A 15,141-nucleotide genomic window follows, 5' to 3' on the forward strand; every position below is an offset into this window, starting at 1 on the left:
GTCTTAAATAAACTTCAAGTCCAGACTACTGCATCAAGTTTAAAATGGTTTTGCATGCTGGGAGATATTCCAACCTCAACACGCCCTTCTTGTAGATAACTGACTTTGAAAAGCTATGACCAACTGTGAGGCCGCTCCTTAGAGTAAACTTTGTTCGAATGTTAGCTGGTGTTGCAGAATACCTAAAATGTTGCCTTATCAAGAATGTTTATGCTGTGGAGGACATGTTCCACTGTTGTGTAAAAATCTGACCAATATTAGTGTGTTAGTATTGAAGTTTAATAACTTTCCTCAAAAAAGTTTTCTGAAAAGGAAGCTTTTTAACACCTACTATGAAGTATTTATGTTCTGATTTTTTTTTCTTTTAATATAACCTGTCCTTAGGTTAACTATTTTCAGATAATCTTTGTCTACAAATTACTGTGCTCTGTTACTTGCAGGGAACTGGTGAGGCATTGTAAGTGCTGATTATGTAAGCAGTGTGATATGAGCCTTAATTGGCCAAAGCATGCTGTTGATTTGGTGTTTGCTGATCACATTACAGTAACAAATTTTGTCCTGGTCTCACTGAATTTAAGCTCAAGTAAATTTTGCTGTAAGATTCAGTGGAATGCTTTCAAATCAGACAGTTCTGAAATAATGTTTCTTTTGATTAATCTTATGAGCAAAACCTAGTAACCTTCTGAATCTCAACCAACTTATTAATACAGAATGTGCTGAGGAGATGGTGCAGTGGACACTCTTGTAGGATCACAATGAACATACTATTTGTGATTTTCAGTTTATAGCTGATTGTATAATTCACCTTTCTTGCACAAAAGGCTTTGTTTGGTACTACAGAATGTTAGAAATAGTCTAAGTTATTTTGTACTTTGAAGTACTTATTAACATTCATAGGGAAAGTATGGTTTCCTAGCATGGAGGATGACCAAAGAGAAATAAGTGATGCAGTTGCTCAGGGGAAAATTTGCATATGTGAAGTTTGAAGTTAACTGTTCCTTCAATGTCACGGATAAACTTGCTCCCTTTGCTGCGTTCTGCTAGTAAAGCAGGGTAGTTAGAACAAATTCTTGTAATCACATATGAGCCTGAGTATCTTCTCTAATGCTGCTAAATAAGTACTTTAAAACATACTTTTTCAAAAGCAAGATTGTGCATCAACTTTTAAAGTGGGAAGGCCTTTTCTGATTTTTAGAGGGTGCTTTTGCAACACAGTGATCCTCTAACTGTGACTTAGTAGTTCTCAGATTCTTAGATGTAATGAAATGGGTGTGTTCTACTCTGAAACTTTGGCTGTCATCAGAACAGTTGGAGAACGTACTTGTAGCAAATACCCTGCTGATGAAAAATAAGTCTCAAGTTCTGGTGACTGGCTTACTCATCGTGTGTAATAGCAGAGTTTGAATTACAGCAGTTGCATGGAAAACTTGAGATACAAAAAGCCAATAGGAGCTGGAGCTCAACAACAGAGGCGTGCATTCTTGGGAAGTGACATCCTATCTGTAACAACTGAAACTCCATTTTACTGAACTAACAAAACAGAAAGGAATGTGACTGCATTTGAAAAGAACTGTAGGAATACTGTTGTGGAAGATATACTTCGCGCAAGAAGAACAGTTAATTTATATATCCTTTAAGATTTTATTTATGTGGGTATTACCTGCACTTTGTAGCTCTGCCTTTTGGAGGTTGAAATAAGGAGACTTGACTTGTGGACACAACTAGCCATGGAACTTGCATTGAAGGCACTCCTAGCATTTCATGTATCCCCCCTTCCTTCCCCCCCCACTCCCCCGCCCCCTTCCAAAATCCTCCTCTTCTATGGAAGTTAGAGAAGCTGATCCTTGCTTTCACAAAAAACTGTTGAGATTGACATTCCATTTGTCCTGTGTTGCTCTACAATGGAACATTGTTTAAGACTTCAGCCTTAGACAGTTAAAAATGTGAAATGTGTATTTAATTGCTGTGCAACAGGACAGATAATGCCTGGCACAGTTCTCACAATAATTTATGTGCCACCAAACAAGTGCAGTTTATATGCTTCCCTTTAAAGGCCATTAGTTCAATCACACAATTTCTTGTCTCAAAGTGCCTTAAAACCTAGATCAAAGGAGTAATTAAGTATCCTTTAGATGTGATCAAACTGAGTGATAATGATCTATGAATGCAATATTAAAAAAAAAATGCAATATATTTCAAACTTGGATGCTATAAGGAATCACTTTCTACTAGTGTGGAACATTTACTAAAACAGCTATTTTGTATGGAATATGAGCATGGTGCTCAAATTTCCGATGGATAGGGAATGAAAAAGAATATTGTTAGATAGCTTAATTGGCATCTCTTTATATGTTCTTCTGTATACAGATATATTGTGATAAAGAGCCTGTTTATTAAGACAACTAATTATAACATCAGTCTATTCTTCTTAAAACTTAAGTTTGAGGAACCTTTTGATTTAGGAGGTGTAATAGCAACAGTTTTTAAAATATTAACAGCCATGCATTTAATTTGTTGAATTTTTTTTATGACCACTTGGCAATCACTTCAATGTTGTTTATTTTGTTAGAGGGTTAGTGCCAATCAGGTGACTTGACCACATGCTTTAGCAATGTGTCAAAGAAACCTACTAGCAAGGCAAGACTTGACAGTTCAAGACTGTCATGTGGTGATTCACTAAAAAAAGTAATTACTTTCAAACGTTTGTGACTACTTCAGGCTCTATAGAAGCCTCTCTTCTTTTTTTAATTTTGCCATTGCTTGTGTCTCTTAAGCCTGGTTTCCTTTGAAAGCCAAGTTAATGGGAGACACTGGTTGATTTAATGAGCGGAACTTTGGAATCTACCAGCTAGCTTCACCTCTTCCTAATAAAAGAGTAGGTGTCTCAAACTTAACTGCTTCTACAATTTTCATGAAAGTTTGTGGCTACGTGAAAAGACCCAAACCATTGCCTCTGTGAAGAAAATGCTGCAGCCTGTTATCTGTCTGGTAGGGCAAAGAACTTCAGATAACCTGCAAACATGTACTGACCGGCCAGATAGCAAGAAGGTAGCTTGGAATGTGCTACCTTTTATCTAACAGGTACTTGCTGAAAACGGGAGAAGCTGTGGCTATTGCAATGGTGAAATCAAAGTATAGAGATCAGGGGTTATCACAGTGAGAAAAAGGAGGTAGACAGAAAAAACATAGTTGGCAGTGTAGAAAACATGTTTTGTTTGTTTTGCTTTCAGGAGGAGATAGCCAGTCAGAAAACCAGACTTTTGAATATTTCTATGTCAATGCACTACGGTAGATCAGTTAGCAACATCTGAGAGTCGCATTTGTCTTAATGTAGCCTTGATTATAAATTTTTGGTATTGTGGATCTTGGTATGCGCTATATAAAATCAAACACTTTTAATTTGAGCTATTACTAGTTAACACACTTATTGCAATATATAGTAACACATGATTTATTTACTACTCAGAAACTCCTTGAGAGAACCCGTGCCAGGCGAGAGAACCTGCAGAAGAAAATGGCTGAGCGGCCCAAGATGGGAGTGAGACCCACAATGCAGATCAAGAGGGTCAGAGAGCCTTTGTTAGAAACTGGTAACCAGGCTCCCCTTCCTGGTGAAGAAGGTATTTTGCAACAAGTTTAATAAAAACTGTCTTTTGAACAAGTCCCATCTCCTTTTTTTGTAAGGGCAAGTGAAAACCCTTAGTGTTTATCTTGAACTAAACAGCGATGGATGCAGTTACCTGACCACTAAGACTGAATATGGCTGATGTTTAGCTTAACCTGAGAGCAGATGCTCTAAGTAATTAGTAAGCTATTTAAAAAATAGTTGTATAATGCCAAAGATAGTGCCTTGTGCTTTGTAGAATTTGGGAAGGGCACTTTTTTGGGAGGTGTATCAGGGTGTTCATAAATCATAGCTTTATTTGCATTACAGTTTTGTACTGTCTCTGAAAATATTATAGATTGTTTGAATACTAATTTGCTTGAATACTCTGACCTGTACAGTGAAACCTGTTACAAAGCCATCACCATCAAAGAGGCTCTGCCCTAACAATATGGAGACTCAAGCTTCCAGTTCAGAGAACATACAGCCGGTTTCTTCAAGTTCCACAAGCCATCATTCTCCTGAGGTGACTTCAGAGTTGCACGTAGCTGCTTCTAACAGGGCTTCATTGGTTCAGCCTCCTGAGAAAGGAAAAACAAACACTGAGTCAGAAACTCCTGCAGCCCTTTCAGTCAAAACACGTATGCAGAAATTGGCAGAACAGCGACGATGCTGGGATAGCGAGGGTGTGTTTCTCTTGCTAAGCAGTATTGGTGTTTTTCAGTGTTTGCATTGATGATGATGTTTGCTATCAGAAGATAATTTTGTGTGTGTGAATGCTAATGTTTTAATAAATAATTCTTAGACAGCACTGGGGGGGAAGGCTTAAAAAAATGAAACTGTTAACTACTTAATTTTATACTTCTGTTCCCTACTAGTCTGATGCCTTGCTCATCACAACAGTGACGTAAAACTAGTAAACTGCTCAGTTAAAAATGTGTTGGCTTTGCAGTGAGCTTTAATTTAACTTGATTAGTCTCAATGCCTCAGAGCTAGAAGCTTGATTCCGTTGTTGGCAAGGACATCTAACTGTTGATAAAATCAATATATAGCAAAATGCAAAAGATGCAAATATATCTCAACATACTTTATTAGCAAAATAAATGTGTTTTTCTTTTTTCCAGATCCCTCTGAATGTGTTCCTCTGTCTCCCCTCCAGTCAAAAGATCTGTCTGTTTCTCCACCTAAGCAGACAACTAATGCCCTGGCAAGTGATACCCCTATTGGGAGAAGAGGCCGTTTAGCTAACCTTGCTGCTACAATTGGTTCCTGGGAAGATGACCTAAGTCATCCATCTGCAAAGCAAAACAATGCACAAGAACAGCCTGGCACTACTTGTTTATCCAAATTGTCCACTACAAGTGGAGCATCTGCTAGAATCAATAGTAGCAGTGTAAAGCAGGAAGCTGCATCCTGTTCTCAAAGGCTTGTTGAGGCTTCTATTAATAAACCAGCAAACTCAAAGATAGCGGTGAGTGTCTGATTTAGTTGCTGATTAAAAATTGATTTGAGTATTGGGGGGACGAGTGTTAACTCATAACTTTAATCTGAATGTAAAGATTTGGTGTGAGCAATCTTAGTCTATTTACAACTTTTGCTTTATTGCAATCCCACATGCCCTTTTTTTAATAGCAGACCTGAAACAGCTTAGAATCCTTTTCACTGAGACGTAAAGGTGAGTGTACGTATAAGTCTTGTAAAAGTTGATGTCAAAGTAAATGATTGCTGCTCTTTTGACCATCAGAAGGGGGCTTCTTACAGAGATACCGGGTTTCACTCTGTAACTTCATACAGTTGATCGACTTAAATTGTAAATATTATTGCTGTATGAAAATTCAATCAGACTGCTGAAATTAGTAGTACCAGATACCTATTGTTCAATTTATGCCATTTATGAAATGGCAATATCTGCCATGTGCAGTCTTGTTTAGGGAAACGTGGGAAAATACCTAAAGTAGCTGGCAAAAGCACCTGGAATCAAATGCTGAAACAATTCCAAATACTGTATTAAAAAAAAAAAAATCTACAAAAAGCTTGTAACACTTGTTCTAGGCTTTTTCTATTGTTGATGGAATAGGTGTGTTATGTTACAGTATGCTATGCAGAACGCTTTCATTCTTTTTCCTCTTGAGAGAATAAGAATGTACAGTCTCATTTTAATGTTATTCCTTTTTCCCTTGTTAAGGATCCAAACAATTTTTTAACACAATCCTCAAGAGTCGCTGTTCCCTGTTCTAAGGAATCTGAAGTAAGACAACTGCTAACAGAAAATCCCTGCAGCCCTCAGAAAACTGAAAAGCGTACACAAACAGCAAAATCAACTTTGCCTCAACCAGTTCAGTCCAAAGAAGAGCCAGTCAAAGGAACACATGTGCAACTTGAACCTAAGGGTAAACCCACAACACCAGGTAAGCAGTATTTCAGCGTCAATAAATGTTCATTCAAATTAGGCTTATGTGTCCTGTGTTGAAAACTACATATTAGTTAAGAATTTATGATAACATATCAGATAATGCCTATTTCCTGCTGTAACTTGAGTGAAGTCCTGAGGAGTTCTGTGACAATTATCATAAATTGTACAGCTTCCATATTTTGCAAGGGTATTTTCTTGGACATTGTTTTCATAACTCTTGAGAGCAAAATCAATCTAACTTTTCTCTCCATGTAAAAATGTATCCTGCTAACATCAGTTAATTGAGACTATTCAAAGCTTCTTTCAAATTGTTGGATACTATGTGTATCCAATCAATATAAGGTAAAAAGTCTGCATATGTTAGAAGAAGTCAAAGCTAAATGCCACATAGATGCTCTAACTTTGCATAGTGTCTTTCTTTTCAGTGGTAGCATTGATGATGAAACGAGTGATCATCCCCAGTTTTAAATTCAACTGTTTGCTGGGTCAGAAACTTGGACTAACAGCTTGACCTCTTTGAAATGATGGCCAGTGGAGCAAGCGTGTGTCTCTAGATATGCTGACAATAAGAGACGAGCTCAGTAAAGTGGGGTGGATGCTAAACAATGTATCTGCCTTATGTATTAGAATGCTCATTTACATGAAGGATGCAAGTGAGGCTGGTTGTAGAGGAAACACTGAAAAAGCAAACCAGTTTATTTAAACTGGTGGATCACACATGGACTTTAGTAAGAGAAGGACATCTATTTGCTCCGATTTGCTGCTTTATGAACTCCAGTGTTCTGTTACTGTGGTGATTTGCACTTCAGGTTTAGTTTGTATAAAGTATAACAGAGTAAGAGCTGTAAAGGAGACAGCTTAATTGCTTCATCGAGAACCTTCAGCAGACAGTGATTTCTTTCTGTGTTTTTGATACTTTCTTTCAAGGCAAAACAATTGTTCTTGTAGGGGGATCAGGAATTAAGCCCTTCCTGGAACGCTTTGGGGAGCGCTGTCAAGAGCGTAGTGCACGAAGTCCTGCTACGAATATTCCAGGGTGCAGAACACCCCTTGTTACCCCAAATACAAGGACAATCCAGGAAAGGCTTCTCAAACAAAATGAAAATTCCTCTACTTCTAGTTTAGCGCTTCAGCTTAAGCAGGTATGACTTGCTACATTCATAGCTTGTTCATAGCTTGGGGAAGATTCCTACTGCTCTGCACCTACCTGAGGAATTTGAAATGTTTTGACACCTTAAAGCTGTCAGCTTTTCCCCTGTCCCCCTTTATTTGCTTAGGAACGTGAACGAGAACTTGCATGCCTTCGTGGCCGGTTTGATAGGGGCAATCTGTGGAGTGCAGAGAAAAGTGAAAGTTCGAAGAAAAAACTTCCAGAAGCTAAAATGGTAATGTGTTACCTCCATGTATCAAAAGATGATAGTCTGTGAATTGCTTTAACATGTTCTGAATACAGGGATAGATGTACAAATGTAAATAAAAGATTAAAACCTATGCTTTGTGAATGCCAAGGCTGTGCAAGACCACTTGTCAAGTGGTTTGCATGATTATTAACAAATTATTAGAATTCTTTCCTCTTGCAGAATCAGTTAAGGAGACAAGTGATACTTCTTTGAGCCAATTGATTTTTTTTTTTTTTTAATGATGATGTTAAGTGTGGTTTTTTATATTCTATAACTTTAAAAGCAAAAGAAATCTCACACAAACAGTCAATTTAGTATTTAGTACTTCAGCTGAATTTCTTACATAAATAAATAGGATCCTTTTTGATATTGGATAAGCAACCTCTTTTTCCTAGCAGGTGTTAAAGTGTGGTTTTTTTCTGGAAGTTTTTTTAGTCACTTTGAACATTACCTCCTGAATGTACTATGTTTTAATTTTTGCCAGGAAAGCCAATCTCAGGCTAGTCCAAAATGTCTTCCTAGTTCAGATGCCACTGCTTTTGGATCAGCAGAAGACACACCAGCAGGTGACAGGCCAGCAAAGTCTCCCAGTGTGGAGTCTTCAGGTAAGAACTGTCACTGCTTGACTGTGGCTAATACTGGTCTGAAGCACTGCCCTTGATGTTCATGAGCAGATGAAGAGGCTAGTAGCACTGATGTATAGAACAAGATCTCTTGTTTGGTTTCTGATTTGTCTAAATCTGCTTGTATGATAATAATACTCTGCACTCCTATACCACTTGAAAGATTGGCAAGGCGGACTGCCTTTTTGTTTCTCAGTGGGTTTACCTATGTTTCATACTTTCATGTATGTAAAGTGTAGAAAGAGTGAATAAGAATCATCAGTTATGGGTTTAATCTATACTGTACCTGCATATACAAATTTCCACAATAATCTAATGGGAGGGAGCTCTTCCCTTGTCAGTATCCCCTTATGATATTAATTCTTGTAGTAGGGGATGTGAAGAGAATTCTGAGATGCTCATGACATCCTTTCTGGTGCTTAGTGAGTGGAAGAGCCTCCAGTTCTCTGTGAAAAGAGAGTGAACTTAACACTTCTTATAGACATTACGGGCAAACAGGCTATCAAATGTGCTCTTGGGTGGGTTTGTGTGTGGTGGTTTTTGTGTGGTAGGGTTTTGTTTGTTTGTTTTTCAAATTTTCCCTTTTTGCTCTTGAGTGCACTCTACTATTGTTTCAGCATTTTTTCTTGTGCTATCAGCTTTCTGATTATAAGATAGAAGTCTAACTGTACAGGTTGTGGAGGGTATGTATTCTAATGCTTTTTTTTGACAGCAAGATAACTGGAATACTTAATTTAGCGGGCTTTTTGTAAGTTGTCAGCTATATTATCAAACTTCCAAAATTCAATAACTAAAAAAAAAAAAAAAAAAAAAATTCAAAGGATAGACATAATCTTCAGTGACTTCTTTTTTATAAACTTAGATGCTCCTAAATGTGAAGAGACTGATAAACGCAGTCCTCTGAAGATCACTGAGCCAAAGAGCCCTATAAAAGCGATGTCTGTCTCAAAACTTGAACAACTTGCTGAGAAACCAAAAGGTTTGTATTGAGTAGATGTATATTAATGCACTTCCCTATCTGTTGCCACTTGTCCCGCAGAGTGTTAATATCCTTCGAGTCTGAACAATGAATTCATCACACATCTGCTGACACTCATGTGTGCTTTGTAATGAGGCTTATATAAAACAAGTCGGGAAACTTCTTTTATAATAACACTTGTCTCTTGATATTCAAGCCTTCAAGGAATATTAAAATGCTGATATTAAAGTTTATTGGGAAAGAACAGAAATGACTGCTCTACTATGGGACTTGCAGTTAAGATTCATACTTCTTTGAACTAGAATGTTGAAACTTGTCTAACAAGTGCATCTTTTTATTCCCTCTCCGTATCAATTACACAGTATATGTGATAATAGTATGTTAAAATAAGGATGGAACTATACTTTAGGGTTCTATATGCATGACTATAATAACAAGTGCCTTTTAGTCAAGATTACTTGAAAAGTAAAAATAGTTGGCCTATCTGTTAACATCTTTCTGCTCATTTAATGAGAATGAAGAGTTTAGTCTTGATTGCTGCTAATATTTTTAAAACATCACCCTTCAGATGAAGTATATGAAATCGAAATGAGTGTGGATGACGAGATGAATAGCTCAAAAGTGATAAACGAAATTTTTGAAATTCTTCAAGAGGATGGTCCAGACATAGAAAAGCTGAAGAAAGAAATGAGCATGAGCCTGGAAGGTGAAAGTGATGAGGATGAGCAGGAAGAGTCACTGAATATTTCATCAATGTCTCTGTTAACCCCTCTAGTGGAATCTGTTGGTCCGGAGGTGAGAGTTCTTAGGACATGGGGAAGGGCTTGTTTATCACACGGAGATGTACAATTTGCTTGAGAACAGTGGTATTTTGTTGTATTGTGATATATGGACAAATAGCGAAGTTACAAATGACATTTCGCTAATGAAAACATAATGAGGTAAAGTTCTTTTCCTCTGAAAATAGCATAGAATATTGGATGCTCTGCTAAACAAGGGGTTTAATTTCTGCTAAATCAAGCTTGAGTATATACATCTATTACTTATTCTGGACTTCCAGTGGTATACATGCATTCAGTAAAGTGGTTACTGATGAAAAATCTGAAAAGAAGTAATCATGTAACTGTACTAGTTTGGAAACTTAAAGGTGAAATCTCCTTGAGATCAATGCTCTGTTGGTGTCTTTAAAATAAATAAATAAAAAAAAAAGTAGCTTGCTTTATGTCCTAGGAAATATCTGTAAATGTCTGTTAAATAGTATTAAGCAGCCTCCAAATTCACTGTTTATGTGTAATCGCAAAACAAGTAAAGGCGAGAGGAAACAAATAATGATTAATGTGGACAGATAATCTGTAATATAACCATTTCTTCTCTCCAGGCCTTTGTTTCTCCTTGTAAGTCAACTGGTGAAGGTAGCAGTATCAGTGATGTAAGTCTGAAGTCTGAAAAGTTCCAAAGGACTAAAGTCCCCAGGGCAGAATCTGGAGACAGTATTGGCTCTATGTCAGAAGATCGCAACCTTCCATATAGGTAATAAACACAAAAAACCACACCTCATTCTGTAAGTGTGCAAATTAAGACACTGGCTTTTTTAACTCTTCTAATGAAGCATACTGCTTTTTTCCAAGATCTCAACCTTTGTCAAAGATTGTCTCTGTGTAGTCTTTAGGTTGCTTAAACTTAAAATGAGCCGATAGAATGCTTTTTTAAAGTCATTTAGGCAAGTCGGAAAACATCAATACCTGATACCTATGTATGTATATTAAAAAAAAAAAAAAAGCTTGGCACACCTGTGAAACACTTAATGGGGCTTCCTCTTTTGAAAGCGTTGATGCATATAGATCTCAAAGATTTAAAGAAACCGATCGTCCTTCAATAAAGCAAATTATTGTTCGCAAAGAAGATGTTGCTTCCAAACTAGAAATGAAAAAGAATGGCCCATCTGATCAAGTCAATATCAAAAAGAAAATGCAGGTATCTAATATACTTCTTAAAATCCTTTTCCTAATTTACTATTTCCTCGCTTAATTTCCCCTGTGAATGTCCAGGACATTAACAGACTCCTTAGAACTGCAAAATCAGATTGTTTAGCATAAATATTTAACAGTAGGCAATGATACTGCATAATTTGAACAGCTAATGCATCTCTTAGAAGGATCACGCTATAGAGTAAATCTGGAGAGAACAAGCCATCGTTTTGAGAAGGGGACGGGGAATCTGTATCTTATTACTGCCTTTGAATTAGGCAGGATTCATAACTACATACTTTCAGTAGGCATATTCTCATCTTCACTGGTGCCTCGTTCACCTACATTGCTGAATTTCTGGTTAACTGCTGCATCCCCTGGTGAAAGGAAGACTAGACTGGATATGGAGCGTACAAACATTGAAGTCATTCACTCCCCACCGTATTTAAATTATCTCTGAGGTCAAAAAAAGTTGTGCTGCAGTATTCTTTTGCAGAAGTAACTGTAAACTGCAAGATTTTTATATTTTACTATTTAAATGGTCTGATTTTTCTGAAGCATAGCCCCAGAAATGCTAATCTCAAGACATATACTTGTTTAAATGTAACAGTAAATATCTCTCTTCTTGCTAATTATTTTTACTACTGGTTTATTCCAGGAGCTGAATAATGAGATCAACATGCAGCAGACAGTGATTCATCAAGCCAGTCAAGCTCTGAACTGCTGTTTTGATGAGGAACATGGAAAAGGGTCACAAGAGGAAGCAGAGGCAGAGAGACTTCTTCTCCTTGCAAGTAGGTTTTTAGACTCAAGTTCAATTCTTTGTCGTGAATGCTTTGGGAAGAATTGATGAACTCTGGAAATGCTATTTTTATGCTAAATTTATTACGCTACCTTGTAGCTGCTTCTTTACAGTGCTTCACCTGGAAAACTGGAGAGGATAATATCTGTTCTGTCTCAGCTTCTTCTATAGGCAAGAGGACATTTTTGGTATCTCTTTTGTCCCTAATATTCCTACTATTCTGGAAGATGATTAACATTTCTGTTGCATTTCACATATTTATGGCAAAAAAGAAAAAAAAATTGTTCAGTACTACTTCTTCCTCTGTTACAAGTAATTTCTCTATGCAGCTGAGAAGAGAACGGCTTTATTGGAAGAACTGAATAAACTGAAGAGTGAGGGACCTCATAGTAGAAGAAATAAAGCTGCTTCTACATCCACTGAATTTGCTCCATCCAGGGGATCTGTTTCCATTTCAGAAATGCGTCTACCTTTAAAAGCAGACTTCGTATGTGGTACAGTTCAAAAGCCAGGTAAAACTAGCAACTGAAAGCTTTCCCCCTTCCCTCCCCCTTCCACCATCCTCTCTACATATATTTCTGGTTTATTCTCCTCGGGTTTTTTGTCTTCTGCATTGGTATTTCTCAGAACTCTGGAGGCAACAAAAATTTGGCAATTATATTTGATTGATCTGCTTTTTTTGCTAAGTTTTCCATATTTTATGGTTGTTTTAGTTGCCTCCTTTTCTGGCTTATGAGGTTCAAGAAACTTATCAAGACTTTCCCAGCCAGTCTTAAAGATCTTTGTGGTCCTCTGTAACCTGTTGGGGAGGAAGTAGAATTTTGTATCTCAAGTTATCTTCTCTCTTGCTGCCTTGGAATTTTTTTGATGTATGCAAGTCTAGTACTAAATATCATTACATAAATTCTGACCTCTGTGGTGTTGTGAAAGGCTCATTAAGCCTTTTTTTTTGTCCTCCTTAACATCCCAAAATACTTAATTTACAAAGACTAGTCTTCCATTATCTTGTCATATTTAAGTTATTAAAGCATTAAAATGTCGATTTGTTTCTTTTGTTCCAGAAGAATATCTGGCATTATCTCTCTGTAGGTCTAGAGACTTATCCTGGAACATAGTAAGCTTCTGTGTCATGTGGTTGTTTAAAGAATCTGCAAGCCCACAATAACCAGTGCTATTTTATATAATGCCACAGAATATGATTGTAGCTGGACAAGTTCCTACTTCTTGCCTCGCTAAAACTTGAGGACAAAAGTCATTGGACAAAGTCTTGTTTAATATTGGTTACAAAAGTTCTAATTCATATGTAGCCTTTCTTGTTTTCTTGTTTAACTGTCCTATGAAATGTAAAGTATGTTTTTTATATCTTCAAATAAAACCACAGCCAAGAATATAAATGTAAATATCGGACATAATTTACCATTCCCACCCGCCCCTGACATGTTACAGTTCTTGTTGCATGAGGCAATTCATCTCCATTATATCTCTAATTATTACAAAAATATAAGTTTAGTTTCTATCAGTAATTCTTACAACCAAATTGTCTAAATAAACAACTGTGAAGTATATGCCATCAGAACTTTGTTCTGGAAGTGCAGCATTTGCTATACATTGTGCACCAGAAGTTCTATTAATCACTTTCATCTCTGAAGAGAACATCAAATATAAAGAGTACAAATCGATGCTTACTGGAGTCTTAACAGTTGTTCTGAAAGCTGTGACTTGTCCTGTACAACAGAGCACTCAAACTGTTTTGGGTTTTTTGTGTTTGGTGTTGTTTTTTTTTTTTAACATGGTATGATACTGTGCAATGCTCTTGCTTTACTGTTCAGCAATTTGCTGCACAAACTCCAAGTCATCTCCTGACACTATTGAGATGTGTGCTTGTGGTCGTCTTTCTTTTTTTCCCCTTATGTGAAAACTTAGGGAAATGAGTTGCCTGGATAACGAGTTCCTTCATAGGAGTGAAAAAAGTATGAGAATGGGCAGTAGCAAAAGCTGATGTATAGTTAAGCTGGCAGCCCTAGAGAATAACAACATAGTCTAAGGAACTAAGATTAATTGCTGAATCTGACTGAAATTTCTTCCTCTCCCCTCTCACGCGCTGGGTAGTGTAGGTCTGGCCTGAGATGGCCCAGGCAGTAATGCAGTTGTTGTGAACCCTGTGGATACAGTCTCACTAGTGGACACAGGAGGGGAAAAAAACCCCCCTTGTTTTAAGAGTAAGTTTATAAGCAAGTCTTGACTGTAACCAAGTGTTTAAGTGGGGTGAAACAGAGGTGCGTTTAATGGCAACGCAGTACTTTACGGTTTTTAGATACTTGTACATGTCTGGCTATCAAAACCATCTGATATGTATTTACAGAAGCAGCAAATTACTACTATATAATAATACTGAGATCTGGAGCAGAAAACATGGTTGCAACTCCATTAGCAAGTACTGCCAGCTCCCTGAATGGAGATGCTCTTACTTTTACTACGACATTTACTATGTAAGTATAAAGAAACCGTTTTGGAACCAGTTTCAACTCTGATGGTGGAGCTTGCATAAAGATGTTTAAAATCTTCATACAAGGATGTCATATTCTGCAAACAAATATGGTGAGATCTTGTGGTATGGGTATTTCCTGCTTCAAGAAATAGCTGGAATGCACTTCTCTCAAAAGAGCAATCTAGATTTATTCTACCATCCATCAGCTAATTTATCTCTTGCTTTTTCTACTTTTGTTCTCTCCTGGAACACCTGCAATGACAGATGGATTGCTCTGCCTGAGATGATGTGTTTTTCTCATTTGCAGCAACTAACATTTTATATAGCTATTTGGTTTTGGTATCTGGAAAAAATAGTACTCTTAAAACTAAAACTTCAACTCTCATATGTTAGCTAAAAAGGCGTTGTGAGTTCAAATGGCTGTTTGTTAGCAAAAGTCTTCCAAAATAAATAAACAAACTCCCTTTTTAAAGTCCAAGCCAGCTGGAATTTTCACTTAAAGCTATTTACTCAAAAAACCCAATCCTTGTTTCTAGAAATGTGTGCCAGCAGTGGACTGAAGGGTGCAATCTGAGAAATGGTAGATGCACTCTTATCTGCCCCTTGTCCTCCCTCCCCTTTTGTTCTTTGAGTTCTAGAAAGGATCTTGAAATAGTAATACACTCAAGTCTTAAGAACAGCAATGCTGCTTGCGCTGGTGAGTACTCCTGTAGAAGTGAAAGGATCTCAAACAGCCCTACTGGCCTGCAGGAACAAACTATGACTTACTAGTAAGAGATTAGCTGTTAGTCAGCACTATGGCTAAGCTTCTCTTGCATAGAACCTAGCTGCTCCCTGGACAATTTTAAGGAGCGGAGGGAGGGAA

General features: G+C 37.2%; 1 protein-coding gene across 1 annotated transcript in view; it reads left to right on the forward strand.

Annotated features, from left to right (window-relative positions):
* Nucleotides 1-3,466: 3,466 nt before the first annotated feature.
* The window catches only part of ANLN (anillin, actin binding protein), a gene marked incomplete at its 5' end in the record, with an annotated part of 22,988 nt that continues 11,313 nt past the window's right edge, over nucleotides 3,467-15,141 (forward strand). Inside the window, 14 exons of the mRNA XM_009583674.1 lie at nucleotides 3,467-3,620; nucleotides 4,006-4,290; nucleotides 4,729-5,075; nucleotides 5,790-6,012; nucleotides 6,966-7,159; nucleotides 7,295-7,402; nucleotides 7,902-8,022; nucleotides 8,903-9,019; nucleotides 9,588-9,814; nucleotides 10,398-10,549; nucleotides 10,846-10,993; nucleotides 11,645-11,780; nucleotides 12,118-12,300; nucleotides 14,151-14,277. Coding sequence (XP_009581969.1) covers nucleotides 3,467-3,620; nucleotides 4,006-4,290; nucleotides 4,729-5,075; nucleotides 5,790-6,012; nucleotides 6,966-7,159; nucleotides 7,295-7,402; nucleotides 7,902-8,022; nucleotides 8,903-9,019; nucleotides 9,588-9,814; nucleotides 10,398-10,549; nucleotides 10,846-10,993; nucleotides 11,645-11,780; nucleotides 12,118-12,300; nucleotides 14,151-14,277 — 2,522 coding nt within the window. The remainder of the gene's footprint in view (nucleotides 3,621-4,005; nucleotides 4,291-4,728; nucleotides 5,076-5,789; nucleotides 6,013-6,965; nucleotides 7,160-7,294; nucleotides 7,403-7,901; nucleotides 8,023-8,902; nucleotides 9,020-9,587; nucleotides 9,815-10,397; nucleotides 10,550-10,845; nucleotides 10,994-11,644; nucleotides 11,781-12,117; nucleotides 12,301-14,150; nucleotides 14,278-15,141) is intronic.

The sequence above is a fragment of the Fulmarus glacialis genome, unplaced genomic scaffold (genome assembly GCF_000690835.1).
Source record: "Fulmarus glacialis isolate BGI_N327 unplaced genomic scaffold, ASM69083v1 scaffold11188, whole genome shotgun sequence".
NCBI lineage: Eukaryota > Metazoa > Chordata > Aves > Procellariiformes > Procellariidae > Fulmarus > Fulmarus glacialis.